The following is a 27,970-nucleotide window of genomic DNA, read 5'->3' on the forward strand; positions in this document are numbered from 1 at the left end:
TATAGTCTATTGTTTCAAGAAACAGTTAGGCAAGTTTATTTCAAGAATTGAGTTTCCTTTCTCTTCTTGGAGTACTTGCCCCACCCTAGCATCCTTCTTCCCTATCTCCGATCACCGCCACCACCACTGTCGCCGTCCGCGCCGCCAATCGTCCTCTTCCCTTCCTCTCTCTCTCCCTCTCATTCTCCCCCTTCTCTCTCTTCCTCCCCTCGTTGCTATCTGACCGCCAGCATCTGGCGCCAGGGGTGCCACCTGCGGTGCCCTAGCGCTGGCCAACGGCGCAGAAGACTGCCCGCCCGCGCAGGTGACTGCCTGCCCGCGCAGACAGCCCACGTGGCCGCCAGAGCAGGCGACTGCCCGCCCGCACTGACAACCCACACGGCCGCCTGCGCAGGCGATAGCCCCGCCCGCGCAGGCAGCCAACGTGGCCACCCGCGCAGGCGCAAGCCTGCCTGTGCAAGCAACCAACGCGGCTGCCCACGCAGGCAACCAGCGCGACTGCCCGCGCAGGCAACCAGCGCGACCGCCCGCACAGGTGTAAGCCCGCCCGTGCAGGCGACCAACGCGACCGCCCGTGCAAGTGACAGCCGTGCCCGTGCATGCAACCAACGCGGCCGCCCATGCAGGCGACAGCCCTGCTCGTGCCCGTCCACTGGCATTCCTCACTTGTCCATCACGCTCCTCGCCAGGGCCGCTCAATGCCCAAAACGCCCAGAACTCTTGCCTAGTGGGCCATACAACGCCAGGAACACCGAGCCTCGCCACGATCAGAATTACCTGCATCCTCTTCATGCACTTCGGTGCCGAGGTACACCTAACTCTTTGGTGTCGAGTGTTTTTCATCCAGTGCTCCGCAAGAATTCATCCATTGCCGTCGGACTTGTTTCTTGATTTTCTTGGAATCTCAATCACTAGTGGGTTAGGTTTACTCGTGATATTTTCCTGCAATGTGAATTCGAATTTATTGAATTTGGAGCTTGATTTCGTCGCGGTGGTTGAAGACAGTACTCCCGCCCTCGATGAGGAAAGGGACTGCACCACTAGTATTTCACTGGATTTAAGTTTTCGAAGCCGATCGTGTGAATTTTTGTGGTCTGTTTTATCCCTCTATCCAACCCCGTCATGCATTCTCCACCATCATTGTCATACCCGTCTCCCTAGTCATCTCTCCCCTTTGTTGTCCTGCATCACATAACCCCGCTCAACATGATCAAGCGAGAGGTGAGGGAGTTGAGATAAAATTCCCAAAAGGTCCATTATTTTACTAATCCTATAAATTTATTTCATGTTGAATCATTTACCATACCATTAATGGAAAAAAATGAGGAACAATTCATATCACACCTAGAATAAAACTTTCAAAAGATTTATCCCTGTTGCTCAAGAATAATATTGATAATGGAGTTCAAGGAGATGAAATGAGGGTAGACATGGTCGTTCTGTTCTGTTCATTTAAAACGAACAAAAAAATTGCACAAACAAACCGCACAAGGGTCTGTTCGTTGTGTTGTTCTTTTTATGTGAGAAAATTAGAACAGATGTTCGAAAAATTTGCACAATTCGTGCAAATCGCACAAATTCGCACAAATAGATGAGGGCTATGGCAGCCACGGTAGCGTAGATGAGCAAGACGGCGGCTATGGGGTCGTGCTGCATTGTCAGTAAAGGCCGGAAAGGGAAGAAGCTGGCCGCCGGGAACCTCGCTAGTTCTTGGGGAATCATCCCGCACAGGAGATTGTGAGAGAGCTTTAAGCTTGCAAGGCTGGCCATCGCAGCAAGCTCATGGGAGACTTTGCTGGAGAAGTGGTTGTATGAAAGGTCGAGCGACTCCAGCTTCGAGACGCGCCACCACGACAACGACGAGATTTTGCCGGAGAGAAGATTAAAGCTCAGGTCGAGGACTGTCTGAAGCGCTTGAAGTTCGCCAAGCTGTAGCGGGATCTTTCCGTCGAGTCGGTTGCAGGAGAGCCGGAGCTCGTAAAGGTTCTTCATCCCGCCGATGGCGGTAGGGATCTCGCCAGAGTAATTATTGCCATCGAGCCGAAGCACGTTAAGAGCTCGGAGTTTACCAATTCCAGAAGGAATCTCTCCGCCGACGAAATAATTGTTCAACAAATCGAGGACAATCAAATTTTGGCAACTTGAGATTGAGCTCGGAATCTTGCCGGAGAAGCGGTTTTTGGAGAGGTTGATCTCGCCGAGCAGCGGAAGAAGGTTGAACCAGTGGATGAACGCTGGCGGCATGCTTAACACATGCAAGTCGGACGGGAAGTGGTGTTTCCAGCGAGCTCGTTTCTAGAGAGATCGATCAGGGATAGACTCGTGCTGAAGGAGAGCTCTGCCGGGATCTCCCCAGAAAGACGATTGGAAGAGAGATCGAGAAGAGAGAGAGTCGTCATCTTCCAAAAATCCCTTGGAATATCCCCGGAGAGTCGATTCTTGGCCAGCCACAGCCATTGGATTCTCGCCGGCGAGCTTCCCGGAATATGTCCGAAGAAGAAGTTGCAGGAGAGATCAAGGGGCACGAGCTTGGTGGAGCTGGAGAAGAGGGCAGAAATCTCGCCGGAGAATCGATTCCTAGAGAGATTGACCATGGTGAGGTTCTTGAGGTGGATGAGATCGCCCAGAAGCTCACCAGATAGAGAGTTATTGTAGAGCATGAACATTTCCATGGACAGCATGCTTCCGAAGCTCGCCGGAATTTCTCCGGGGAGTAGATTATCAGCGAGATCGAGCACCGTCAGCTGCCGACAGTTCCCCTAGCTCTCCAGGATCTCGCCGAAGAGTTGATTCTGATGGAGGTGCATAAACCTGAGCTCCCTTAACTGGGAAAAATCTATATGTATCTCGCCTGAGAGCCGGTTGTCCAAAGAGATCCTGGTACCGTAAGTGAGTGCAACTAGATAAATTGGCCAGGATCTCACCCAAGAGCTGGTTATCGTAGAGATAAAGCGTCTCGAGCTCTGCAAGGCTGGAGAAGCTTGCTGGAATCTCATCGGACAGATTGTTGTGGTAGAGGGCCAGCGTTTTGAGCTTTCCGAGACGACCCAATTCCGGTGGAAGCTCTCCGGATAATTTATTGTTGTTCAGAAGAAGGCTCATCAGTTCCTTCATCTTCCCCACGTCTGGCCATATCTCGTCAGAGAACCTATTTATGGCTAAGTCCAGCAGCCGGAGCTCCGAGCAGAGAGACAGGTCAGAGGGGATCCTACCGGAAAGGAGATTATCGTTGAGAGCGAGGAACTCGAGGCTTGTGGAATCGTTGTCGCAGAGCCGTTGGGGAAGCTCACCGGAGAATCAATTCCCAAAGAGGATGAGGTAGACGAGATTCACGAGCCCGACGAGATTCCCCGGGCCAGACCTAGCCCTAGAATGATGGAAGGATCGAATGTAATTTTTTTTTAAAAAAATTCGCACAATGCGAACCGCACACGGGTGTGTGTGAAGTTCTGTTCATTTCCAAGTTTGCTCTGTTCGGAAATCCGAACAGAATGCACAATTCGCTCCAATTCGCACAGAAGGAACAGAACGACCATGTCTAAATGAGGGTGATCAAGTTCTGGTAGAAAACCCAATTAGAGAATATACACCACCTTGAAATGCATTCTAAATTTACAAATAATAAGTCTTTTCAAGCTAAAATTATCTTGTATATTAATTTTCTGTTTGTACAAGAACATGATGACATTATTTGGACATAAAATTATTATTTATGAATGAAGGAAATAATGCAAGAAAAGAAGTACTTGAATATTTAATTGATTCTCATGAACTTTTTCGCCATTTATCATAATAATGTCTATTTGCATGAAAATTTTACTAAGAGCAATGATATGATAGAAGTTTTTCCAGAGGCATTTTTACTGAGAAACAATCAGAATCAATGTAAACTGGAATAAATTTGAAGAAAATAATTTTTTCTGATTGGCATGATTATCTATTTGATCAAAAATGTGTGAGAAGTTCATTATTTCAAGATTTATTGCATATTTCAAGTTTAATATGAATATTAATGAGGTTCTTTTAACTTTGGCCCAATCATTTAATGAAACCACATATGGTTAGCGATGAATATAAATAGCATGCATACCATTTCGTATATCAAAGCATATCATAGATTTATTATTATATAAAAACTTAAGATATACATCATATCATGGCATCACTTACCTATTAAATATTTTTCCATGAATTTGGTTTTCTGACTTAGATTAGACCCTTTTTTTCCAAGTCTAAATTTACACAATCTAAAATCTTGGAGCAATACATTTTTCAAAAATAATTTAGAATATTTTTTTTCATGTAGCTTTTGATCATCTCTCACATCTATTCTTGAAACCATGAAATTTCTTTTATTTTAAGACTTTCCTTTCAATAAAGGTAGTAGTTAAATTTCTAGTTTCTTTCATTCTTTGTTTTTTCCCTTGATTTTCTTGGTGATTTTTTATTTTTAAATTACAGGAATCTACCTTTTTGAATAAAATTAAATCACTAGGAGGCTAAGCAAAAATAAAGCAAGTGTCTGATGCATGGATAAGAAGAACTTCCCGTTCGATCTACAATTCTTTTATTATGAAGTTTAATTTTGCATTGAGGTCCATAAATAAAATAGTAGGGGGGATTTATTCAACAAACTGTCCCATTTTTTCAAACTCCATGCATCAATCTAATTTTCGGGGTAAATCTTTTTATGAACCTGAGTAATATTAGAACCCCACCATAGGAAGCCAATTTATCTTTGAAATATGAGTATGTGCAGAGAAGTTATACTCTTAGAGCAGATGATAAACATGCTTTAGATGGTACAGACTTTGATTTTAGACAATGTATGGATGATTCCCAAATGGCGAGGGCATCTGGTAGGATGACAAAATAGACTTAGAAACAAAAGGGTTGAAGTACTATAGTCCTAGATGGAGTGATGAGTGACTTTTGACAACCCCTACTTCACCACAACCTTCTATAATCCAACTCTACTTGTGTGTCTTGGCTAACTTAATCTTAATGGGCATAAGGGTATGAACTTCTTCAAGTTAAAAAGCACGGGATCACCATTATGGAGCCACCTAAAATTATCATTGAAACCTATATATTGTCTTCACCCATTTTCCCTAGCTTCCGCCATCTCATCCACTGGTTTCTTATCCATATTTGAATTCATCTCTCCTCCATTATCCCTAACTACGTGTCATATACTTTACTCCCAAGTTCTTTCTCTTCTTCCCCTTTGTGATATCAAACTTTCATAATATCGGTTCCTTCTTATCTCCCTCTTTGATTTTATTCTTCATCTTCTCAATCTATTTCTTCTCTTTTCCCACCAGCATGCGATGACTTTTATCAAGAGCTTTATATTTGATCAATACTTTATTATTTTTTAAAGCTCTCATTTTTTGTGCTTTTAATCCTTTATGGAAAATAAAAAATAAATAAAAAATCAACAAAAAATTAAAGACAAATAAAAAGGAACGAAAGGGTTATTGAGTATGCTACTTTACCCCATATACTATCAAACTTAAGAAACTAGCTCGAAGAATATTTAAACATATTTCATGTAAAAAAATGAATTAAATGCTAAAGTTTATGAACACATGTTGTACTTAAAATCACATTGTCCCACCATAACAAACCTTTTCAAATGAATGATTTTTGAATGTTGTTTCCATAACAAAACAAGCGGACAAAATATTTTGATTTCTGAACATGTGTTTAAATATTCATATAAAAATGATACTCCATAAAGACATCAAAAATATGGATTGAATATTGTTTACTTCTCATATGATATGGATGTTCTAGTAACAAACAGATAGTGGGTGCTCTAGGGAAATGATTCCACTTTTTTCCTGTAGGAATACAATAATGGTATAGTACACTTTCAATTTGGTTGATTCATATCTCAAAAGCTTAAGCGGTCCTTAGACCTGAGACACAAATAAACCTAGTGGATGTATGGTTGCACATTGACTATGAGTTTCTAGTCCCCAATCATGGGATTCTAAATAGTACAATCTCAGATGAAGGCAACTAAGTGGTCAAGATGAGAATATTGGTCCTGAATATAATAAGAGACATCTCAAAGAAGACAGTGTGAAGAAGTTATTAGCCAAGCTAGTGGGATATCATAAAAGTGTTCTGAATGATTTCCAAAGGCACTATTACAAACTGGGATTATCAACTAGGTTTTCATTGTTGACTACACCCTAAGTCATCCTAAAAGATTCAATACCCATACAAAAACCAATAAAGTTCCATGAGAGAGTTGCTATACTATTTTCTATCATTTAGAGCAAGAGACAATGATGGTGGATCAAAAAACAAGGTTAACGAGATGAAGGGAAGGATGTTAGACCTTTAAAAGATCTTAAAAGCTCAATATGCCTAGCTTGAGGTACTGAGAAATTATGGATTCAATCCTCGTAAAGGTAATTTCATCATTGGTTTCTATTTGTTTTAAAGGTCAGTTACTTTTCCTTCTTATCTTTTAGTGCGTGAATTTTCTCTGGATCATGTTGATCACGACCTCACAACCAAACATCCCTATCCACTTGGTGAAAAATCAACACAACAGCTTAAAATATACAACACCTTTCTTCTCTTTAACCCAACTTAATGATACATTTACCCAAAAAAAATAATGATTTGAAACTTCAAACCAAAAATGATGGTTCTTTATCCTCTATCATCGTTTATGTTGAATATGTACATTTAGGGCTATTTTTAATTATATGATAATTATGTAGGGAATGAAATAATATAATTTTGTTTATGCTTAATATTCTTTCTATCAAAATATGAATTGGAATGGAGATAAATGAATAAATAAAATCTTATAAAATCCCAAAAATACATTATATTGGCTGGAAGAGATTTCTATTGAGTTTCATAAAATTATAGATCAATTCTTAATTTTTTGAAAATCTTGTCTTACTACAAAGTTTTTCATGTTAAGCTTGATGTTTTCAAATATTGTCTTACTACAAATTTATCCATATCAAATAATAATTTTGGTGAATAACAATGTATTTAAATCATAAAGCTTTAAATATCTTTTGTTTATTAAAATATGATGGTTTAAATCTTGTCTTATAACATCGTTGTATCTTAATATCTAATACATACGTAAATTTTATAACCAAAACTTCAGTTATTTAAATCAGATTTTTTTTCTGTAAATTAATGGTTGTGATGTGATTATTTCTGTATAAAAATTTAATTAAGAGAAATGGATCAAACCTGACAAGCCAAGAAAAAATGGTGATTAAATTTTTCTTAATCTAAAGAAAACCAAAATTTTTGAGTGGCAAAAATTCAGGAAAATGAGGATTTATGTAACATTTAAAGTAGTTTTTATCTCATTCATTATATAAAAAGATACTATGGAAGTTACATATCAAAAAATGAGCTGGTTAATCAAGCAAAATCATTTCATCTTTGTTCAATCTCAATTTATTGCCAGTTTTTTTATCCAATATATCTTTTAATTAAAGAAATTGTCTGACAATCAATCCAGTTGGTAATTGCATTTATATAAAAGAATGAATCTTATCTTTCATATGAGCATGAAAACACACTGATGTAACAGATATTGTTTTACAAAGTTTTTAAAAATCAATGTCTATCCCTGTGGAAAATGGAAATTTTGGGATATGTTCATTGATGAAGAAAGATATTTATTTGCATTTGATCAAACGACGAGATATCCTTTTTTGGAGTTACTAGAAACCATGTGTTCTGGAAGTACCAGAACATGTCCCTACATGTTAAATAATTTTGGGTTGACTAAGTATAAATGAATCACCCCTGTTGCTTGTGCGAATCAGGACTATATTGGTTGTACTATGGTAAGAAATAAAGTAGCACCCTTGCTATCAGCTATATATTTTATCAAAGTTGGTAAGCCCTTGATCCTTACAAGGTCAAATTCAAAAATCGGCCCATTAGTCTGCTCCCACAACATTTGGCCGCTTCACCTGCTCCACATTGACAACCCATTTAGCCCACCCCACCAGCCCATTTTCTCACTACCGAACTCTGTCACACACATTTAAGCCCAATTATCTGAAAAATATTTGACATATAAATTCTAACTTACATATTTCATTTCCTTATGGAATAATTACCATAAAGTTTTCACAATTCCTAAAATCTGGAAAATTAAAATGGGTAAGTAAGAGTCCATAATAATTTTGGTATTCATTTTCATGAGTCATATGTTCCATTAAGTTTTATAAAACTGATATAAATCTGATGGCGAGGACACCAACATCTCATCGACGAACGCGTCACCATGGTCAACCAGAGTCAACACGCATGCTTTGGACCACGGTCAACCGGAGTCAACCAAAGTCAACTCACCACGGTCAACCGGAGTCAACCATAAAGCCGACACGCCACAACCGCCAACTTGCACGTCTCCACCCGCGCACGCCTCTACGTGCGTCATGACACGACGCCAAAGGCAGATCATCAACTGCCCTTTGACGTAACACGGCGCACGTCTTTATTTTCTCGTCTTTACTTTCTCGTCAATTTCTCTTTCCTCTAAGTCCTATATAAAGGCCATTGTTTTCAAGAAACTCTTAGGCAATCATAATTCAAGAATCGAGTTTTTGTTTAACTCTTCTTGGAGGATTGCCCAGCCTCCCTTATCCTCTACCTTCAAACCCTATCCTCCGCCGTCGTCGCCGCCGGTCACCTCTTCCCTCTCTTCCATTTCTTTCTCCCTCTTCCCTCTCTTCCATTTCCCTCTCTCTCTCTCTCTCTCGTTCTCGCCCTCAAGGGCCGCCCCAGACCTCCCCTGCGGTCGCCCTACCATGCCGCCATCCTTGGCCGCTCAAGGCCGCCCCCGTAACCACCCCTTGGCCGCACTCCCAGGCCGACCAGGGGTCGCCCATCCAAGTTGCCCAAGGGCCGCCCGCTCAGGCCACCCAAGGACGCCCTAGGCCGCCCCCTTGGTCGCTCTCACAGGCCGCCCAGGGGCCGCCCCAGCCAGACCGCCAGACCCGCCCAGGGCCGCCCCAGGCCACCCCGTGACTACCCCTTGGCCACCCTCCTTGGCCGCCCGAGGCCGCCCTTGGTCGCACTCCCAGGCCGCCCAGGGGCCGCCCACCCAGGTCGCCTAAGGGCCGCCCTCTCAGGCCACCCAAGGGCACCCTAGGCCGCCCCCTTGGCCGCCCTCACAGGCTGCCCAAGGGCCGCCCTAGCCAGGCCGATCAGGTCCGCCCAAGGCCGCCCCTGCCAGGGCCGTCCAAGGCCTCCCAAGGCCGCCCAACGCACGTCCTAAGCCGTCGCCCAGAGCGTCCCAGGCCGACGGTCGTCGTCGACGCCGTCCGACATTTCGGGCCACGCGCGCGAAGCGCGCGGGTGTTCGCCCACGCTTGACTCTGCGACCACGACATCTGCACTCAACCAGGGCCGTTCAATGCCCAGAACGCCCAGCATCGTCCTCGTCCAGTGGGCCGCTCAATGCCTGGATTCGCCCAGCTCCGTCACGATCAGAATTTCCCGCAACCTCTTCACGCACTACGGTGCCGAGGTACGCCTGAACTCTTTGGTGTCGAAGTGTTCCTCGTTTAGTGTTTTCTCGAGAAGTTTCCACCGCCGTCAGAATTAGATTTGGTTTGAATTTTCTACTTCTTCTCCCTCTTTCTCGAGTGTTTCCTCGCGACACGAATTCGGGTATTGATTTCGGTGCTTAGGCATCGTCGCGGTGGGGGAAGACAGTACTCCCACCCTCGAAATGGTCGGAGCTGCACCACCAGATTTTCATCGGTTTTAAATCCGAATCCGGCCGTGAATTTCTGTGGATTGTTTTATCCCTCACACACCCATGCTACCCTTAGCCCTTACATCTTGTCGTCTCGCCCTTCCTCGCCTACCCCGTAGTCGTCCTACGTCAAAATCATAATGTCGTGTTTATGAATGAATGATACGATGTGTCAAATAAATGATAACATCCAGTCTTTAAATGAAATAGATAAAATGATGATAACATCTAGGCGTTTAACTATTTATTATTGTATCCATGTTATCATCCCCGCATACTTATATCAATGGTAGTCCCTCATGTATGATAATGGAATTAAAGAGTCCAAGTTGGTTTGGGTTGAGAATATACTAATGATGGCATGAATATCCCATCTTATGTGATCCTACGATTTACAATGAACACAAACTAGTGTACTTGGAATTCCAGGTGTTGAGCTATTTTCCCAAGTGTATACTTCAGCTCACTTCATGACCCTCAGTGTGCATCTTTTGCGCTACATAATACTGGATGTATTAATGGTAAGTGGAGGTAGTTGAGCTTAATACAAGCATCGATCAACAACCACCTGACACTATGAATGATGGTGCATGGCGTAGCACCTGAGAACACCCTAAATTCGGTCTTTATTTCATGTTATTAGCACAATTTTATGCATTTAAAGAGCTTAAAATGGGGTTGTTATCATATATTTACATGAAAATATTGTTTTTAAGTGATTTCTGATTTTTCCCTAATTTTCTGTTAATTCTATGAATTTTAAAGGATTTATTGGAGCTTGAAATAACTATTTTTGAATGAAAATGGCAAGTTTAATATTTCATTTCGAGATTTATCAGTTTGGGGATGAATTAATGAATTTTTTAGAATTTTCTAGAATTTTTTACGAATTTTTAGGATTTTTCTGAGATTTATTTGAAGAGGAAATGTATTTATTCTAAGGAAAAAAGGTATATTTATAAGAGAAAAAAAGTATTTATATCATTTTCGAACTTTGAAGGGCCTCTTCGCAAAGTTTCGTTGCAAAAAGACCCTCAAAACAGCTCTTGGTCGTGACTGCAGACGTAAAGATGTGATTTAAAAAGTTTAAGGGTTTTATTGCAAATGTTTTATTAATTGTTTTAATGTTTTAGGAAAAAAAGCAGAGGAGAGAGAGTGCGCAAAGGGTATATGCGCAATTACTTGTGGGCGAAGTCATACGGTGATTCCAGAAATTCAGAAGGGTCTTCTTACAAAATTGCAAGGAAGCCTCCGTCCGATTGACGTGGCCTCATCGTAGCCGTCGAATGATAATCCGACGACGTGTAATGAGAGCCAGCGCTGGGAGGTAAAGTCACCGCCCGCGCAGCGCATACAATGCGCGTGTATGGGCGGTGACGTGGCAAAGTATAAATGGACAGAGAGATGAAGAAACGCACGTGTATGTGCGTATCGAAACGGATTCCAAATGCGCCGTTTGACAACTCTTTTTGTTTTTATTTTTTGCCAGGGGGGTACGTGGCGCGCCAAGGATGTGCGCGCTTGGAGGAGTTGAAGAGTCGTCGGCCAATCAATAGAGGACACTTTGGCGCGTGGAAAAAAAATATAAATATGAATAAATGAGTTTAAATCCAATGGCTAATATTGGTTTAAATTCATTTATTCATAACTTTTGATCCAAAAGTCCGTTTGAAATGATTTTTTTATGGATTTGCTCATTTTGATCCCCTCTTTCTATCTATGGTTGGATCATTGAGATCAAGCCTGCACTGATAGATAAATTTAATTACTAATTAGGGGTAAAATGGTAATTTATTCCATTTTACCTAGGTATAAAAGCCGAATTTCGAGAGGGAGGGGTCATTCTTGATGGTTCTCTATCACAGCTGCAAGACAGAGAGGAGTCCCAACCTGGATCAACTTGTTTGGTACATTTCCCTTCATTGTATTTGAATTTTGTTGCATTATGAATGAAATTAGTTCAATTTCTTGTTTCTTCTTCTTGATTCTGATCTGAATTTCTAAATCGCTTGGCTTGAGCGGCATGTACAAGCCCTGATTAGGATTGAGAGGAAAAATTGAGGGATTTAACTAGGCATTCAACTGCACTCCCAAAGAAAAAAAACTCTAAAAAAATTTAACTTTGAATTCTAGGGCATTAAAACTTTAGTTTCTTTTATCTTTATCAAATAGTGTTGTAATCAGTTCTGACTTAGTTAATCTGCAAAACAAACAAACCAAGTAAAAACCTTCTTCTTAATTCCCTCTAAAGTGAATTCCTTGATCCTCTTCTTAGGGTCAACTAATTCAACTTAGAGTCCCCTAAATTCTTCTACTCTTCTCATCTACTCTACCTCCCTTTCTCAATATTCTTTCCAATTAGGTTAAATTGCTCCTCATTGAAGATTAAGTGGTCTTAATTATAGAAAATCATCAAATTGAACTCCTTACTAGCCTCCCTTGGACGATACCTTCACTCATCATGTGCATCTTAAGTGAGGTTTTATAAATTTTATTGTATAAGCTAAAATTTACAACAACAAGGGCTAAAAACCGCATAATTTTACCCCTATTTTTGGGTTATCAGTAGCCAGGTGGACTCCATGATGGCATCCACGCCAGGTGGACTCCACGCCGGCCGTTGCCGCCGCTGCCCGTCACGGGGGGCCGCCGCCTGTCTCTGGCCGCCGCCACCCGTCTCCGGCCGGCCACCGCCGCCTGTCGCCGGGCGCCGCCGCCCGTCGCCGGGCGCCGCCGCCGTCAGTGCCCAACTCCGGCCGCCTCCACCGTCGTTGGCGCCCGTCTCCGGCCGCCTCCGCCGTCGGCGGCGCCCGTCTCCGGCGCCCGTCTGCGGCCGCCGCCGTGCGTCGCTATCTCTATCTCTCTATGTATCCATCTCTCTCAATCTCTCTCTCTCTCTCTCTATCTCTGTCTCCTGGCGGATATAAAGAGTATGTGAACATCCCGTCATCTTCTCTCTCTCTCGTGAAAAATCGATTTGCTCTGGCGCGTCAACGCCGCATCATCTTCTCTCTCGTGAAAATTCAAACGAAATACCAAGGAGAAAAATCCAGGTAGGCTGAAAGGTCGAACGAAGGGAATCCTCACAGAACTGGAAGGTCAGGAGTAAGACACGCTACGGAAAATCTTCTCTCTCGCTCTACCTCTTCCTCATTCCCCCTCATTGAACAGTTGAAGCTCTTCCTCTTCCTCTTCCTCTTCCTCACAGAACAGGAGAAGCTTTCTCATTCCCCCTCTTTCCCCGACCAGAAAGCGACCATCTAAAGGGAACAGGAAGAGGTAGAGCGAGAGAGAGGATTTCCCGTAACGTGTCTTACTCCTGACCTTCCAGTTCTGTGAGGATTCCCTTCGTTCGACCTTTCAGCCTACCTGGATTTTTCTCCTTGGTATTTCGTTCGATTTTTCACGAGAGAGAAGATGATGCGGCGTTGACGCGCGAGAGCAAATCGATTTTTCACGAGAGAGAGAGTAGATGACGGGATGTTCACATACTCTTTATATCCGCCAGGAGACAGAGATAGAGAGAGAGAGAGAGATTGAGAGAGATGGATAGATAGAGAGATAGAGATAGCGACGCGCGGCGGCGGCCGCAGACGGGGGCCGGCGACGGCCAGGGCGGCCGGAGATGGGCGCCGACGACGGCGGCCAGAGACGGGCGGCGGCGGCGGCCCCCCGCGACGGGCAGCGGCGGCAACGGACGGCGTGGAGTCCACCTGGCTACCACGGTGGAATCCATGTCAGCAAGTTGACCGTGGCTGGCAAAAAAAAAGAAGACGTCCACCTGGCGTCTTCTTGTTGGCGCGTGCTATTTTTTGAACATGACAAAAAGATCCTGATGCCTTGCTGACAAATGTAAAAGTTCATGACGCTACATAGTATTTCTTCTAAAAGCAATCACGAGTAAGGAAATAACGAAGAGGAGACGAAAAGGGAAGGGAGCTCACGCTCAGAGCTCGTTCTCGTACTCGGAGAGCGGGGTGATCTGGTCCTTGAGACCTTTGCGCTTGCGGACGTCGGCGACGATGGCGGCGGCCTTAGACCCGGCCTCCAGAGGGTCTGAGTTCCACACGTCCCAGTGGTCGAAGACGGAAAGAGCGAAGGCTTGGCCGGAGCTGATGGCGTGGATGGCCCCCCCGAGCCCGAGGGCATTGATCACGGGGACGACGGCCTTCACGATGAAGAGCGGCGAGCCGGGGAGCTGCGACTCCTCGATCTGATATCCCCCCCTCTGGCTGAACACGCTGTAGATGGCGCCGAGGCACTTCTCCGGCGTACGGATTTCGACGAGGTAGAAGGGCTCCAGCAGGCGAGGCGTGGCCGTGAGCTGGGAGGCGCACATCGCGCGGCGGACGGCGGGGATGATCTGGTCGACGCCGCGGTGGACGGCGTCGGCGTGGAGCACCACGTCGCAGAGCTCGAAGCAGATCCCACGCATGTTCTCTCCGGCTATGGCGCCCTCCTTGGACGCCCACTGGAATCCGGCCACCACTGGGTCCTTGACTTCGTCCAGGTACTGGACGCCCTTACACTTGTCGACGAGCATGTTGGGGCCGGTGGTCTCGGGGCCAAAGCACCAGATCTTCTTGGCGAGGTCCTTGTCCCAGCCGAACTCCTCCGCCAGGATCTTGGAACGGACCTTGGGGTCGTCCCTCGGGCCGATGCGGCCCTCGTCGATGGCCTCCGCCAGCCCGTCCTCCATGGGCCGCGCCTCCATGTACAGCCTGTTGTGCTTGTTGAGGGACTTGCTCATCACCACCCTGCATGACTTCTCCTGCACAGTCTCCCTGAACGACACCACGGGGTCCGAGGCGATGATCTCGGCGCCGTCCATAAAATCCTCTCGCAAGTCTCTGAGGCAGATCTTCAGGTGCGACTCGCTGACGCCGGCGACGATGTGCTGGCCCGACTCCTCCGTGGTGCAGACCACCATCGGGTCTGACTGGGCCAGCCGCTTCAGACCCTCCACCAGCTTGGGCAGGTCGGACACGATCTTGCACTTCACCTCCGCGAGGAGCACCGGCGAAGCGGCGAACTTCATGGCTCGGATCCTGTTCGCGCCGGTCGCGGTCTCGTCGGTCAGGGTGGCGTTCTTGCTGATGAACTGGTCCAGACCCCCCAAGGCTACGATGTTCCCGCACGGCACGTCTTCCACGGACTCCAGCCTCTTGCCCATCCAGATGACTGTGCTCTGAACGCTCGTCATGAGGTTAGGCCCGATGATCCTGACCTTCATGCTCGCGGACACCCTTCCGGAAAAGACTCGACCGAGGGCGAAGAACCGGCCCTTGTCCGAGGCCGGAATCATCCTCGAGACGTAGAGCATCAGCGGGCCGTCGGGGTCGCAGTTCCTAATGGCCTTGGCGTAGATGTCCTCTAGATGGCCTTCGTACAGGTTCTCCACACGGTACTTCTGGGCCTGGGACGGGGAAGGAAGGTGGAAGATCGTCATCTCCAGAAGAGCCTTGCCGGCAGGCAGCCAGGCCTGAATGACGTGTTTCATCAGCGCCTCACCCGTCAGCTCCTTCTCCTCCGGCTTCAAGGTCACGTTGAGCCGCTCGAGGTTGGGCCACAGTTTGTCCTTTTGGTTTGCCATGCAGACGGCTAGGATCTGCTGGATGGGCTCGTAACAGAACTGGACGAATCCCCTCTTGCAAGTCTGAGAGCCTGTGTTCTCGGTGGTCCACTTCTTAGTCTTTCGGTCGAAGTAGTTCTCTCCCCAGAGCTTCTTGATCATCTTGGTCTCGTCCACGCCGAACTTGGCAGCGTACATCTTGGCAAAGCTGGTCAGCGTGAAGGCCCATCCGTGCGAACAGGAAGAGAAGGCGACGGTCCCCTTCTCCGGGTACACTTGCACGTCTCTGAGAAAGTCGTTCTCGTATGTGGCTATAATGACGTTGGCTCTCTCAATGATACTCTTGAAATTTTGGTAAGCATCTTCGCCTGGGACCTCAAACTCCAGGATGCATCGGTCCATGTTGTTGACGACCAGAACGGGCTTGATACTCTCTTCCAGAGCCTGTCGTAGCCCTGATTCAGTCTGGATAGTCAAGCCTCCGATAAAGTCCACCACCACGAGTGCTCCATCGGTAATACGCAGAGAGACTTTGTCCTCGGCTGCTAATTCAACGTGCCCGGGAGAGTGGACGATGTTGATCAAATACTCGTTGCCGGATCTTTCTCCCTTGAAGTTCTTTAAAGATTCATCTTCCATTTCATAGAAGAGAGATATTCCAGCGGACTTGAATTCCCCACGCTCAGCTTCGTCCTGGCGGGTTTCAGTCATGCTCACGTCCCCGGCAACTTCCTGGGCACTAGTACCCGCGGCCGCCACAAGGGAATCAATGAGAGTAGACTTGCCTGTGGCCAAATAGAAACGAATTACAATTCAATTTCTTTTACTTATGTCTGTATTTTATCAGAAAGGGAAACCAAGTACTGTCTCCTCTGACTGCTTGCGTCGAACAGAAGATAACTAAAAACCAAACTTAAACGGAAATAAATAAATAAATACAAGTAATCATATTAGAGGAGGAAGTACTGTGGTCATGAGAAACCACGGATATATTCCTGATATTGTGTTTCGTGTCCATGATCCTGCGAAGCTCTTCGGCCGTAAACTTCACCTGGAAGCGCAAGATAAAAGAAGGAGCGCGTGTCAAGGTTCAATGCTTTTCACGGCCGCAGGTGAATCGAGAACCCCAAGATATTACTCGTACCATTTTCGCTAGGTTGGATGATCACTCTGGGTATCAATCTTCTAAAAGCCTTTGCTTCCTGCGAGAAAAAAGTTTACAATCATATACTCACTGTTGGAATGTCTGAAATCCCCCAACCCGACAACTGGTTACGTTGTACTACATAAGTTATGTGGCACTCCTGTGGCAGGTCCTAGAAAATATGACCTTTCCTATTTTCTTGGATCGTGGCTAACTTTTGGGATTGTCCCTATCTTCTAGGATCGTTCTTATTTTGTGAGGGGGCCACTACTCCACTACTGCCATGATTTGTGACTATTCAAAGGCCATTTCTCTCTCTCTCTCTCTCTCTCTCTCTCTCTCTCTGTCTCTCTGTCTCTCTCTGTCTCTGTCTCTCTCTCTCTCTCTCTGCATTTGAAGAGTGTCCTCTTGATGGTGAGGCTGACAACGATATATTCTGCATGTATTCAAGTCCAAATACGCTTCCGCAAGTGTTCATACCCAACAATCACTCAGAACGAGAAAGACAACGAATTAACAAAGTGTTGCAGCTTGGTCTATCAAAAAAATATGTCTACAATGAGTTGTTAAATAAACGAAAGCCAATGTACAGTCCAAAAAGATGCGATAAGTAACAAATTACGTATGTCGGGCATGAGTAATTGAAGCTTAGTAACAAATCGAAGGCGAAGCCTCAAGCATATTACTCAAGTATAAACACAAATCTGATGGACTGCTGATAGAAAATTAAGCGCTCCGCTGAATTCTATTAGAGTTCATTAAAAAGTAACAGGAATCATCCAGAAATGAGCGAAAAAAACAAGGAACCGCAAAAAAGCTCATGCAAGAAACAACGCGGAAAACGAGATCTGGATTATTGGCGTTCGATAGAGCGGAGTCAGAAGATCGGAAACCGGTTGTAATTGAAATGAAGCGGAAACAAAAATCTAGAGAATGATTTGAATACATCAGCAAAGCCTGCTAAAAGATGAACGAACCGAACACGATTAGAACGAAACGGATAAGAATACCCCGGGAGGTGCGATATACGCCTCACCGTGCAGAAAATGGTTGCAGCAGAACAGCTGCTCGTTTCCAGCAGAGGCGAATCTGGTATATTAAATATATACCATTGATAAGACGGTCGTATACGTCGCGGAACATCATAAGTACTCGAGTTTACATGACATTGGATCAACTCGCAACTTCCCGTAGCCTGCCGTAACACGATAAGGGGACTTCCTACGGTTCATTGTAGCTTGCGTTTGGTGAGCCTGCTTCATCCAGAGAATAGATGACTTTCTTAGAGGCCTAGTTTGTCGGTTGGGCCTTTGACCAGTTAAATATTTTTTATATCCGCCGGGTGAGTCCGGCCTTTGACCAATTAAATATTTTTTTATATCCGATCAGGCGAGTCCGGAAAGTACATACCATGGAGATCCATTGAAATAAAATAGTGTTATTTTGAGTAAAAGTACACATTCTAAATTCTAAAATTCGATTATTTCAGTCATGTGTTTCTAGATGAGATAAATAAATAAGTGAAAACCAAGGAATATTTGTCTATTCAAGAATGTGACCCTGTTCAAAGACAAACGAAATTAAAACAGAAACGGGCCACGGAACATGTAAAACCAAGGAAGCACATAGCATGCCTGATCCAAAATTACAATAAGCTAAAGATTAACGAATTATTATGTTGTTAGAGCATGCGTTTATCCTGTTTCTAGTCCATATGATGTGTTATTTTACAAGAATTTAGACCTTTGCTTAAATTTCCAAAAAAAAATGGTAATATTTTTTCTACTTTTAATTAATTACTAGTGAGTGAATCAACACAATAGTATTGAGATGAGAACCTACCTAATTTAGGTTGCGCATTAATTTAGGTAAAATTTTACAAGCATTATTAATGATCACTGGCCAGTGGCCACTCAATCACCTTGTTCAGTATCTTGAACCAAACTCAGATATCTCGTAGTGATGGCAAGTGATGAACCCAAAATGAGGCATCAAATCCTACATATTTTAAGGCCATTTTGGCGTCACTTGATTAATATTATCTTCATTTTGGTATATTATCACTTGATGCATTCATTGGGCCATTTCATTGGAAAGGCATTTTTAATAGAACTTTCAATAATTTATAGGGCCATTCATTTTCGTTCAAAGTATGTTTTACCATGATTATTTTCAAGGGATATGAATTTAAATTTAAAAAGGAAAATATAGGCGCCAAAGCACCAGCGGCTGAGCTAGGCACAACCGCACTCAAGCCAGCCGTATGCTGGCAAGCACTGAGCACTCAAACCATCTGCAGCTAGCCAGCACTGGTGCACAAGCAATAACACCCAATAGAAGCACAAGGGCCACATAAATCCCACATTTGAGTGATCCAGAACAGAGTGCATGCACAGGGAGAGGGGAAAATTATAATTTATTCAATCTATTACTTCTCTCAAAATTTATATAACAGTTTTTCTTTTATAATTTTTAGATATAGGATAGCCTCTTACTAACTTCTTTCATGGCCCAACCTAGGCTCATTTAATAAAAAAACAAGAAAACACAATGAGTGGCTTTGAGCCAACCCGACCCCAAGCTTGTGTCATACGAGGCCCATTTTAAAATTGGTGGACTTAAGCACAGATGCCCATCTTCATAACGAGGATCAGATGGTGACATTTAAATAAGAAAACACTTATCTTTATTTCATTTTTCCTTGTTTCGGGTTCATGGGCTGTCACCAACGAGGACAGTGGGCCCTCCCGACAAAGCAACCAGAGAGCCAGCCACTAAAAGGGTGACTAACGGAAAGGATGAATTGGAGGAGAGGTACACCATGAGGAATGGATCCATGGTTGAAACTTAATTGCAATCATTGAACCATTACTGTTGAGATCGGATGAATGAGGGTTAAATATGTCTTTGCCCACCCCCTGGCCGTTATCCCCATCAGCCAGAGAGTGTATGCCAGCAATGGGAGAAAGTAAACCGATCCAATGGTCCTGGAAGATCCGTTAATCGGAGTATATTCATGGGAGGGTCGAGAGAGGTTCTCTCTCAACCCTTTAAAGCCTAAATTTGATTCCCAATTTCCATATATCTTGTTGCTCTAAGAATAATATGGCGGACCCTTTCAGCCATTTCTGCGGCTGTCCCAGGTCATGAAAGCCTTTGAGAAGCATAGGGACTTCTAGATGCTGCCAAATAGGGTCAACGAAGACGAAGATCCACACATGCACAGAGGGGATCCACATCAAGATTATGAGGTGGCAATTAGCTCCCTCACCCCATGTTCTTCACATCAGGGCAGATATGGACTTTCTTGGTTTGATTTGGATGAAATTTAACTTCTGAAAATAGTAGATTAAATAAATTTTATTTCTATTAGAGTTGGAGTGGATTTGATCAGAATTTCATATTGTGTCCTCATTAAGGCATTCTATTGAACATGTTTCAAGCTCCAGAAGTTTCCCAATATTATACTACTTTTATTTCAATTTTATCTTATAAAAAATACAAAACATAATGTATTCAATATATATACATATATAAAGCATAGTCTGTCACTGTAATCTATCATATAAATGTTAATCTCTTAAGTAATCATATTCGTTTTATCTTCTCTAATCGTCTCCCTCTCTATCTAATTAATTAATCTCTTCTAAAAGTACAAGTTATTGTCCACTATCTCTCTTAATCTTAAACTCTTACCATATATAAATATTTCTCTACTTCATTGATCTTTAGCTCTTAGCATACATAAATATTTCTCTACTTTAAATCTTTTGCCTGTCTATTCCAATTTTTATCATCTTTCTTATTATCATCGCCATCTTATATCTTATTCAAATAGGATTCCCTACTCACTACCTACCTGAATCTTAATATCCCTCATTATTATATGTCTCTCCTATCTTACATATAATCTTATATAACCCTAATTCTTATCATCTTTCCTATTCTCATCCCCATCTTATATCTCACTAAAATAGGATTTCCTATTCACTACCTACCTGAATATTAATATCCCTCATTATTATATCCCCCTGCTATCTTACATATAATCTTATCTATCCTAATTCTTACCACCTTTCATATTTTCATCGCCACCTTATATCTTACTAAAATAGGATTTGCTATTCACTGTCTACCTAAATAGTAATATCTGTCATTATAATATCTCTCTCCTATTTTATATATAACCCTATAAATCCAAATTCTTATCCCTTTCCTATTGTTATTATCACCTTATATCTTACTAAAATAAGATTCCATGTTCACTACCTACCTAAATCTTACTATCCTTCATTATTATATTTCTCTCCGACCTTGTAAAATCCTAATTCTTATAACCTTTCCTATTATCATCGCCATCTTATATCTTACTGAAATAGGATTCCCTGTTCACTACCTATCTCAATCTTATTTTCCCTCATTATTATATATCTCTTCCATCTTACATAAAACCTTACATCTTAATTAAAACTCTAAAAATAATTCTTGCACTACCTATCTTAAAATATTTCTTCCTTTATTTACTTGCTCCCACCTACTAATTACATATCTTTGATACTTTCACAATCTTCACTATTATTACTTTATAACTTCTCTTACTCAACTATATACTTAATTTCTATTATTACTTAACTCATCATCTTACTTCCCTAACCCTAACCCAATTATTAGAACTATCTTTAAACGTTAGTGCCTGTGGAGATGACCTCACTCCCATAATACATATTTGAGTGAGTTTTGATTAAAAGAAATTTTTATTTAAAAAAAATAAAGTTTACAACAACCTCAAATATACACACCTAATTTGCCTGTTGGTGTTCATTATGATGATTGGGATTAAGATATTCATTGAGTTTGGTGGCCAAGGCGATGTTGCATAATGAGGATAAGGCCAGTTCTTGAGTCGCAGGGCATGGTTTTCTTTCAGATATCCGGTTGTTCTTGAGACTTGAGGATTTTTCCTCTTGACTCAATAGACTACCTCTTAATATCAAGATCTCCATGGAATGAGGTATGTTCTCTTGAATTCACATGTGTGTCATTGATAATATCTTCAGTTCTACAGTCGTGATTCTGAAGATTTTTTCTGCAGTTGAATCTTAACATGATATCAAAGGACAAGTTGCAGGTTTGGAATCCAGAGGTAACACGTTGTGATTCTGGGCCGTATTAATCCATCTTGGAAGAGAAGTAGAGACTAATATCTTGCCTAGATGTTAAGAAGAGAAGCAACGTCATTGCTTCATTTTCTGGCATAGTGGTGGGCACTTGAATCTGAATAATGAATGGTGAGTGGTGACAAGAAGAGAGAAAAGAGAGGGGGAAGAACTCACAGTGGGGATATTTTTTGGGTTTTTCGTGCGTAATCGATTGGCAATGGCTCGATTGAGAACGCAAGCCCAGATGGGTATGGTCTTGGACATGCTGTCAGGGAAGCGCTTTCCCTTGCGGGTAGAGTCCACAATCAGGCAGCCGCCTCTCTGCCCTTCCCATGGAATTCACAGGGAAAAGAATCAATCTTTAACTCGGTTTGATCCGGTAGAAACAACCAAAGTCGATGGAAATACCGGCGAGGGTAGCGACGTGGAGATTGAGGCGAGACGTGCTGAAAGACCAATTGTTGTTGTGGCCGTCGGTGGACTTGAAGTAGCAGGTTGTGTGGAAGCGAGAGGAGTACCAGAGCCCACATCGGAGGTTGGCGAGGAGAGGGAGGTCCGGCCACAGTTGGGCGATCTCCGCCACGAAGATTGAATCTTCGAAGGTTGAACGGAGAGCGTTGTAAAGGAGAGAGCTTTCTCTGCGCTTGATACTCCTCGACGCCTTGTAGATGCTCAGCGACCCCAACGCCAAGTCCTCCGGCGCCGCCGCCATTGCTCCGCTCTTCCTCTATGGTCTTTTTTCTCCCTCCTCTAGTTTGTGATGTTAGGCTTGTTGGAGTAGAGAAATGATGACGATTTCTGACGGGGGGAACGGGATTGATGCAGGACCACGTCCGAGACGAGGTCCGGCCGTCACCGAGAGAAGATGCTCGGTGGCGAGATCGTGTCGGTGCGCGATGAATGCTCGAGGGTTCGTCGGGCACGGGAATCCTGCGAAGGCGAGCTACGATGAAAATGACCCGGGAGGGGTGTAGTACGTGCAGCTGCCGACGAACAGAGGGAAGCCGACGTCCTGGGATTGACGGGGTCGCCCGGAGACGGGTAAGGGGACCTTCTGACCCTCGTCCAGATGGGCGAGGTCGCTACGGCGCCGAACGGGATGCCTCCCGCCGGAGGTAGCCCGCACGCGACGGGCGAGCCGACTCGTACCAGACTGGGTAGGACGCTCAATAAGACGTAGATTTTCACTCGCCTGTCTCGCTCACCTATGTCTAACCCGAGCGCGGTGGAGGCAAAAACGAGGACGTACTGCAAAAAATAAGAGACGGGAAGGGGGAACGGCGTACCTCGTGATCGTCCTGAGCAGTTCGTCTCGGCGCGAGTTGCAGCAGGCGGGAGTCGGTGCGATGGGGCACGCTGGAGACTGGCGGCCCGGGCGGGAGATGCTCGCGCGCGGCGGGACCGCAGGATGCCGGGCGCGGCGCGACAGGGACAGGCGCAACAGCACCTAGCGGCGGGGAGCGGCGCGCGCAGGGGGGGGGCGCGTGCCGCAAGAGAGCGCAGCACAATGAGTGCCCGGAGGCGGGGCGTTGCGGCGAGGGCGTCTACTCAGGGCAGGCGGTCGGTCGAAGATCCCGCGAGGTGCGACGCGGGTGGCGCCGCCAGCGCGGTTCGACGGGTGCAACAGGCGTGGGCGGAGGGATCCGGGCGTGTCGGGGTACCCACGGATGCCGGAGTAGTCCGCCGGCAGGAGCGCGGAGCGGGTTTCTCAGTCCGCCGGACGGTGAAGTCGGAGGGTCGGTTGATGTTGGCCAGGCGGTAGCGTAGGCTGGAGTCCTGAGGGGAAGACGGCGTGGTTGCAGCGCACTCACAGGTTCCGTCACCGGCAGTGAGGCTGAGGCCGCCGTCAGCAGGGCGCGGGGTGCAACTCCGAGACAGATTACGGGGAACTAATTCGAGAGAGAGACGGAAATCCTGGGGGGGGGGGGGAAAGCCCCCAGGGTGACGGAAAACGCCGGGGGCCGATGCAGGCGTTCGTCGTGCTGAGCCACGCGGGGTTGTAAGCGAGCGCCGGTGCAACTGCGGTTTTGCCGCAGTGGCTGGCGGACGTTCGTTCCACGACGGGCAGGCAGGCTGGCTCGGGCAGACTTCAGGGATGCACCTCTACACAGCGGGGCCCACCTCACGGGTGGACCAACGGGGTCGTCAGGTGCAAACCGGGACGCAAGCGGTGTGGCGGAGCTGATTCACGCCACGGACACGACACCGACAGACCGCGCGAGCGGTACTCGTCCGCGCGGGCCGAACCAGGCAGCACGAACAGCGGCCGTGCAGGCTGTTGGTCAAGCAGCGGCGGTCCTGGAGCAGTAGCTCGTGGGTAGCACTGGCGGAGGCGGCCTCCAGGGGACCTCTCCAAGCTTCTCTTTCTCTTCCCCGAACCCTTCTTCTTCCCTGCTTCCAAGGGAGTCGAACCCTAATTCTCCACGGAGAGAAACAAGTCTTCAACAGAACAAAATCTTCTTCTTCAAAATTCATCCATGGCAAAAGTCTGTCCCTTTAGGGCAACCCTGCTTCCCTTATATAGAGGGGGAGTGGGGTGGCCCATTAAGCCCAAAAACAAAATAAAAGCTGAAAATTAAAACAGCTAACCTATGACTCCCAAGAGACGAAAACGACTCAAGGAAATCAACGGAACGATAGCGGGGAAGATCCTTATAGGATGAACCTCCCCTCCTTACACGAGACTGTGATGAGTCGGAAAACGACGAACGACGAAGACGAAAAGCAAAATGACGAGTAAAACAAAGATGTAAAGATAACGATACGGTGTCCATTACCCGGAATACTTGAATCCGGGCGTGCGTACCGTCGCCTTGGCTTGCCGAGCTGGCTGAACGCGAACGGCCGGTGCTGTCGAGGGCGGCGGTGACGTCTCCGAAGACGTATCCGGGGCTGGGGCTGGTGCCGTCGGGGCCGACGGCGACGTCTCCAAAGACGTTTCAGGGGCTGCTGTCGGGGCTGCGCGATCAGGGATTGAACGTCCTCCCGTTCAGTCATCTGTCTATGACATTTTAATTGGTTAGTTTCATCATCCTCAACAAGTCACAACTCTACTATCCGTCCCATTACGTCATCAGAGAGAGAGAAAACGGAACAGATGACTGAGATTCTCTCTCCCAGTGCCTGATGACAAGCTCATGGTAATATGGGAAGGCGTGATCTCTCTCTCTCTCTCTCTCTCTCTCTCTCTCTCTCTCTCTCCCTCCCTCTCTCTATTTATCTACCTCTCTCTCCCTCCCTCCCTCTCTCTATCTATCTACCTCTCTCCCCCACTCTCCCTCCATCCCTCCCTCCCTCTCTCTTTTCCCCCCTCTCTCCCTCCCTCTCTCTCCCTTTCCCCCCCTCTCTCTAGCCCTCCCCCCCCCCCTCTCTCTCAGCCTATGTGATGTGACCATATCCGCCGTTTTACTGGGAATGATATGAACTATAAGCGTTTGTTGTACGGTATAATATGGGAATATATATAAGAAAAATGTAGCGGTTCAGGTGATCTTCTATATTTTTAGTCTCATTTTTTTTGTTATTTCTAGGTTATCAACCTATATGATATCCTAGGTTTTCACTATTCTGCATATGACCATAGGCTATGCCACTTGCTAGTGTGAATCTACCGCCATATCCATCACCACTATGGAAGGTAAATCCACATCATTGGCCCCCGTGTGCCACCATTTCCATATTAATAAGTGGCAATATTTCATTCATCTGCTATACTCCATTTTCATCATTACTAGCAACCTTCATTTGACACTTCTTAGGTACAAGCTTAGGTATTTAATTAGAATTAAATAGCCATTCTTACTACAAAATCCCATTAAAATTTTCAATATTATTTATAAACTTCAAAGAAATAGTTTAATAGGGAAATTATTTTCTGATAAAGTTGTGATTATTTTTAATTCATTTTTACCATAAGTGAGTTGATGTTATACTCCTCCGTATCTTCTAGAGAATGAGGTGTAGCTTTGCAACTCACATGATAGAGACGAGATCTATCTTGTGGGTTAATAAATTTGACACTTATTAATCAATCTAATGATATAGTTAGTTATTGGGTCAAAGAAGTCATTAAGGAGATTTATACATTAGCGTAGAGCGTCATTCATATATGATCCTCTATACGTCGAAAGATGATACACTTAAAGTAAGGGGATTTTAATAAAAAATACCCACTTAGAATAAATAAAGGAATGCACTTCTCTGCATAGCCCCACTCTATAATAGATGTGATTGGGACAGTGTATTGATGATGTCATAGTAGGAACATAGCTCGTCAAGGTGAAGAGGGAAATGTGATGTGATGAGAACCACATGGATATGCCTAGAGGCTACACACATGAGGAGCTCCACATGACTTGCTCATGGGTCAAAGGAATCAGGGATGTGATCCATGCCCAAGCGATTCATTTTGTGGTTCTTGTTTATGTCATTATAATTTTGTACCACATAAAAATGTAGAATGATAATGATAGCTTTAGTAGTCTTTGTAAGCATTGTGGGATTTGGAAGGCATGGTACGATCCTGAATTACACTAGAAGACTACTAAACATAGCAAACCAAGCACATGGCCTTTGCTTAAGTCTGTGAATGACTTGTTGCAAATGACATACCTAGGAGGTCGAACCATGAAGACCTAGTCATGAAGATCATATGGAGAAAGACATTTGATACCTACAATTGGTGTTAGAGTGAATGCTAGAAAAATGATAATTTGAAGGGAGTTTAGTCAGAACACTAGAGATAAATTTTTGATGTTGACACCATAGACCTACGTGAAACAACATCCATAGGGCTTTGTGTTGAGGAATTGCGCCATGTAGGTTATACTGAGTGTAAAGAGTCACATCCACATTAAAATGGTGGCATAGCATTCACAATATACAAGTGTCTAGGTTCCCTAACACATCAACGCATCCATCTCCAAGTCCATAGCCGCTTCCACTCAGGTACTTGAAATCCTCAACATATGACACTAGAATCAACTGAGAGGCCATATGAAGAGCAAGGATATGAAAGGATGGAGAAATACAGTCATAGGGAAACAAGGTGAGAAATATAATGATTGATGCATATCTGATTCTAGGTAGGAAGAGTTAGATTTTGATTGCGGGTGAGGTGGCCATGGAAGATTAGGCAAGGGAGAAAATAGATAGGTTGAAATGGTAGGAAAGAGATACGCGGCGACCAACAAATGAGGTAAACAAGGTGGTAGTGATGCATGAGACCTAGGAGTAGTTGATGCAGGTAAAAAGTAAATAAGAATATTTTTGAAACAAACCATCAGCTGAGGTCAGATAACAACAATTCTCATAGATAATAGGTTTCTTAGTATGTAGCTGGGAACATACAAAACCTAGATGAAAGTTGTACTCAAGTTGTGAAAGTATTGCCATAGCTAGTGACCACACAAGTACGAGAATAGGAAATGGTAATAGGAGGATGATTTGGAATAGGCCAAAATGTGGAAAAATGATGGATCTGTTGCTCATTTGGTTAGAAGCTCCTGAGTCAATAAATGACAACACCCTAAATTCGGTATTTAATTCAAGTATTTGGCCCAATTTTATGCATTTAAAGAGTTACAATAGGGTTGTCATCATATATTTACATGTAATTAATGTTCCAGGTAATTTTTTATGTTTCCCTAAATTCCTGTTATTTTTTATGAAATTTCTGGAATTTATTTAAGCTTAAAATAACTCTGTTTAAATAAAAATGGCAAGTTTAAAACTTAATTGTGATGTTCATTAATGTGGGGACAAATTAATGAATTTGATATAATTTTATTCAAATTTTGGGGAATTTATTTGAGGAAGAAATGAATTTTTAACTAGGAAAAAGATATATTTATATGGGAAATATGAGTTTTTAAGCAATTTCTGAAGTCAAAGGGGGGGTTTTGTTAATTTTTTGTTGCAATTATGCCCTTAAAACAGCTCTCGGTTATGGTTGTAAGCAAGAAAAATAGTTACAAGGTTTTATTGCAATTATCAGGATTTTTTTTATTGTTATTATGAGAAAATGGAGGAGAAAGAAAGGGAAAAGAATATATCCATAAATATTTTTAGGGCGGCTTCGATTTGTGCATGCATATCTAATCTTGGACTTTTTTTGCAAAAGTCTAGGACATTATCTCTCTGGGAGGTAACTTGACCTCCTGTGCTGTGCATACAAATCGCATGCACAGGAGGTGACGCCCTGTGAATGGGTAAAACGTTGAAGGCACACAGGTAAATGCACATCGCACCATATTTAGTCTATTTTCATTGTTTTTTCTATATTTTGATTTCAGGACAGGGAGTACGTGGCATTACGAGAATGAGCG

General features: G+C 44.3%; 2 protein-coding genes and 1 pseudogene across 10 annotated transcripts; all 3 read right to left on the reverse strand.

Annotated features, from left to right (window-relative positions):
- Positions 1-1,405: 1,405 nt before the first annotated feature.
- On the reverse strand, positions 1,406-3,536 carry LOC144703420 (uncharacterized; annotated as a pseudogene).
- A 9,724-nt stretch (positions 3,537-13,260) lies between these two features.
- On the reverse strand, positions 13,261-17,558 carry LOC144703588 (elongation factor 2-like). 6 transcript variants are annotated; one of them, XR_013581560.1, is made up of 5 exons: positions 17,522-17,558; positions 16,486-16,543; positions 16,308-16,392; positions 13,551-16,126; positions 13,261-13,482 (listed from the first exon to the last, which is right to left on the reverse strand). XR_013581560.1 is itself a non-coding variant. In XM_078575790.1 (4 exons), exons 1-3 carry the CDS (start codon positions 16,486-16,488, stop codon positions 13,716-13,718), a joined length of 2,499 nt encoding a protein of 832 aa, XP_078431916.1. In that variant the 5' UTR covers positions 16,489-17,548; the 3' UTR covers positions 13,262-13,482; positions 13,714-13,715. The 6 variants fall into 6 exon arrangements, 3 of the variants coding, with proteins under 3 accessions (XP_078431916.1, XP_078431915.1, XP_078431914.1); XR_013581562.1 differs by having other exon boundaries at positions 13,551-13,612; positions 13,714-16,126; positions 16,486-17,548; XR_013581561.1 differs by lacking the exon at positions 17,522-17,558 and adding an exon at positions 17,463-17,481.
- A 3,745-nt stretch (positions 17,559-21,303) lies between these two features.
- On the reverse strand, positions 21,304-22,526 carry LOC144703855 (uncharacterized protein C3F10.06c-like). 4 transcript variants are annotated; one of them, XM_078576128.1, is made up of 3 exons: positions 22,053-22,526; positions 21,819-21,970; positions 21,304-21,759 (listed from the first exon to the last, which is right to left on the reverse strand). In XM_078576128.1, the coding sequence occupies exons 1-3, from the start codon at positions 22,354-22,356 to the stop codon at positions 21,655-21,657; spliced, it is 561 nt and encodes a 186-aa protein (XP_078432254.1). In that variant the 5' UTR covers positions 22,357-22,526; the 3' UTR covers positions 21,304-21,654. The 4 variants fall into 4 exon arrangements, 3 of the variants coding, with proteins under 3 accessions (XP_078432254.1, XP_078432255.1, XP_078432256.1); XM_078576129.1 differs by having other exon boundaries at positions 21,305-21,694; positions 22,053-22,478; XR_013581651.1 differs by having other exon boundaries at positions 21,454-21,694; positions 21,819-21,965; positions 22,053-22,478.
- Between the last annotated feature and the right edge of the window lie 5,444 nt (positions 22,527-27,970).

Source organism: Wolffia australiana, chromosome 5 (assembly GCF_029677425.1).
Source record: "Wolffia australiana isolate 7733 chromosome 5, ASM2967742v1".
Taxonomy (NCBI): domain Eukaryota; kingdom Viridiplantae; phylum Streptophyta; class Magnoliopsida; order Alismatales; family Araceae; genus Wolffia; species Wolffia australiana.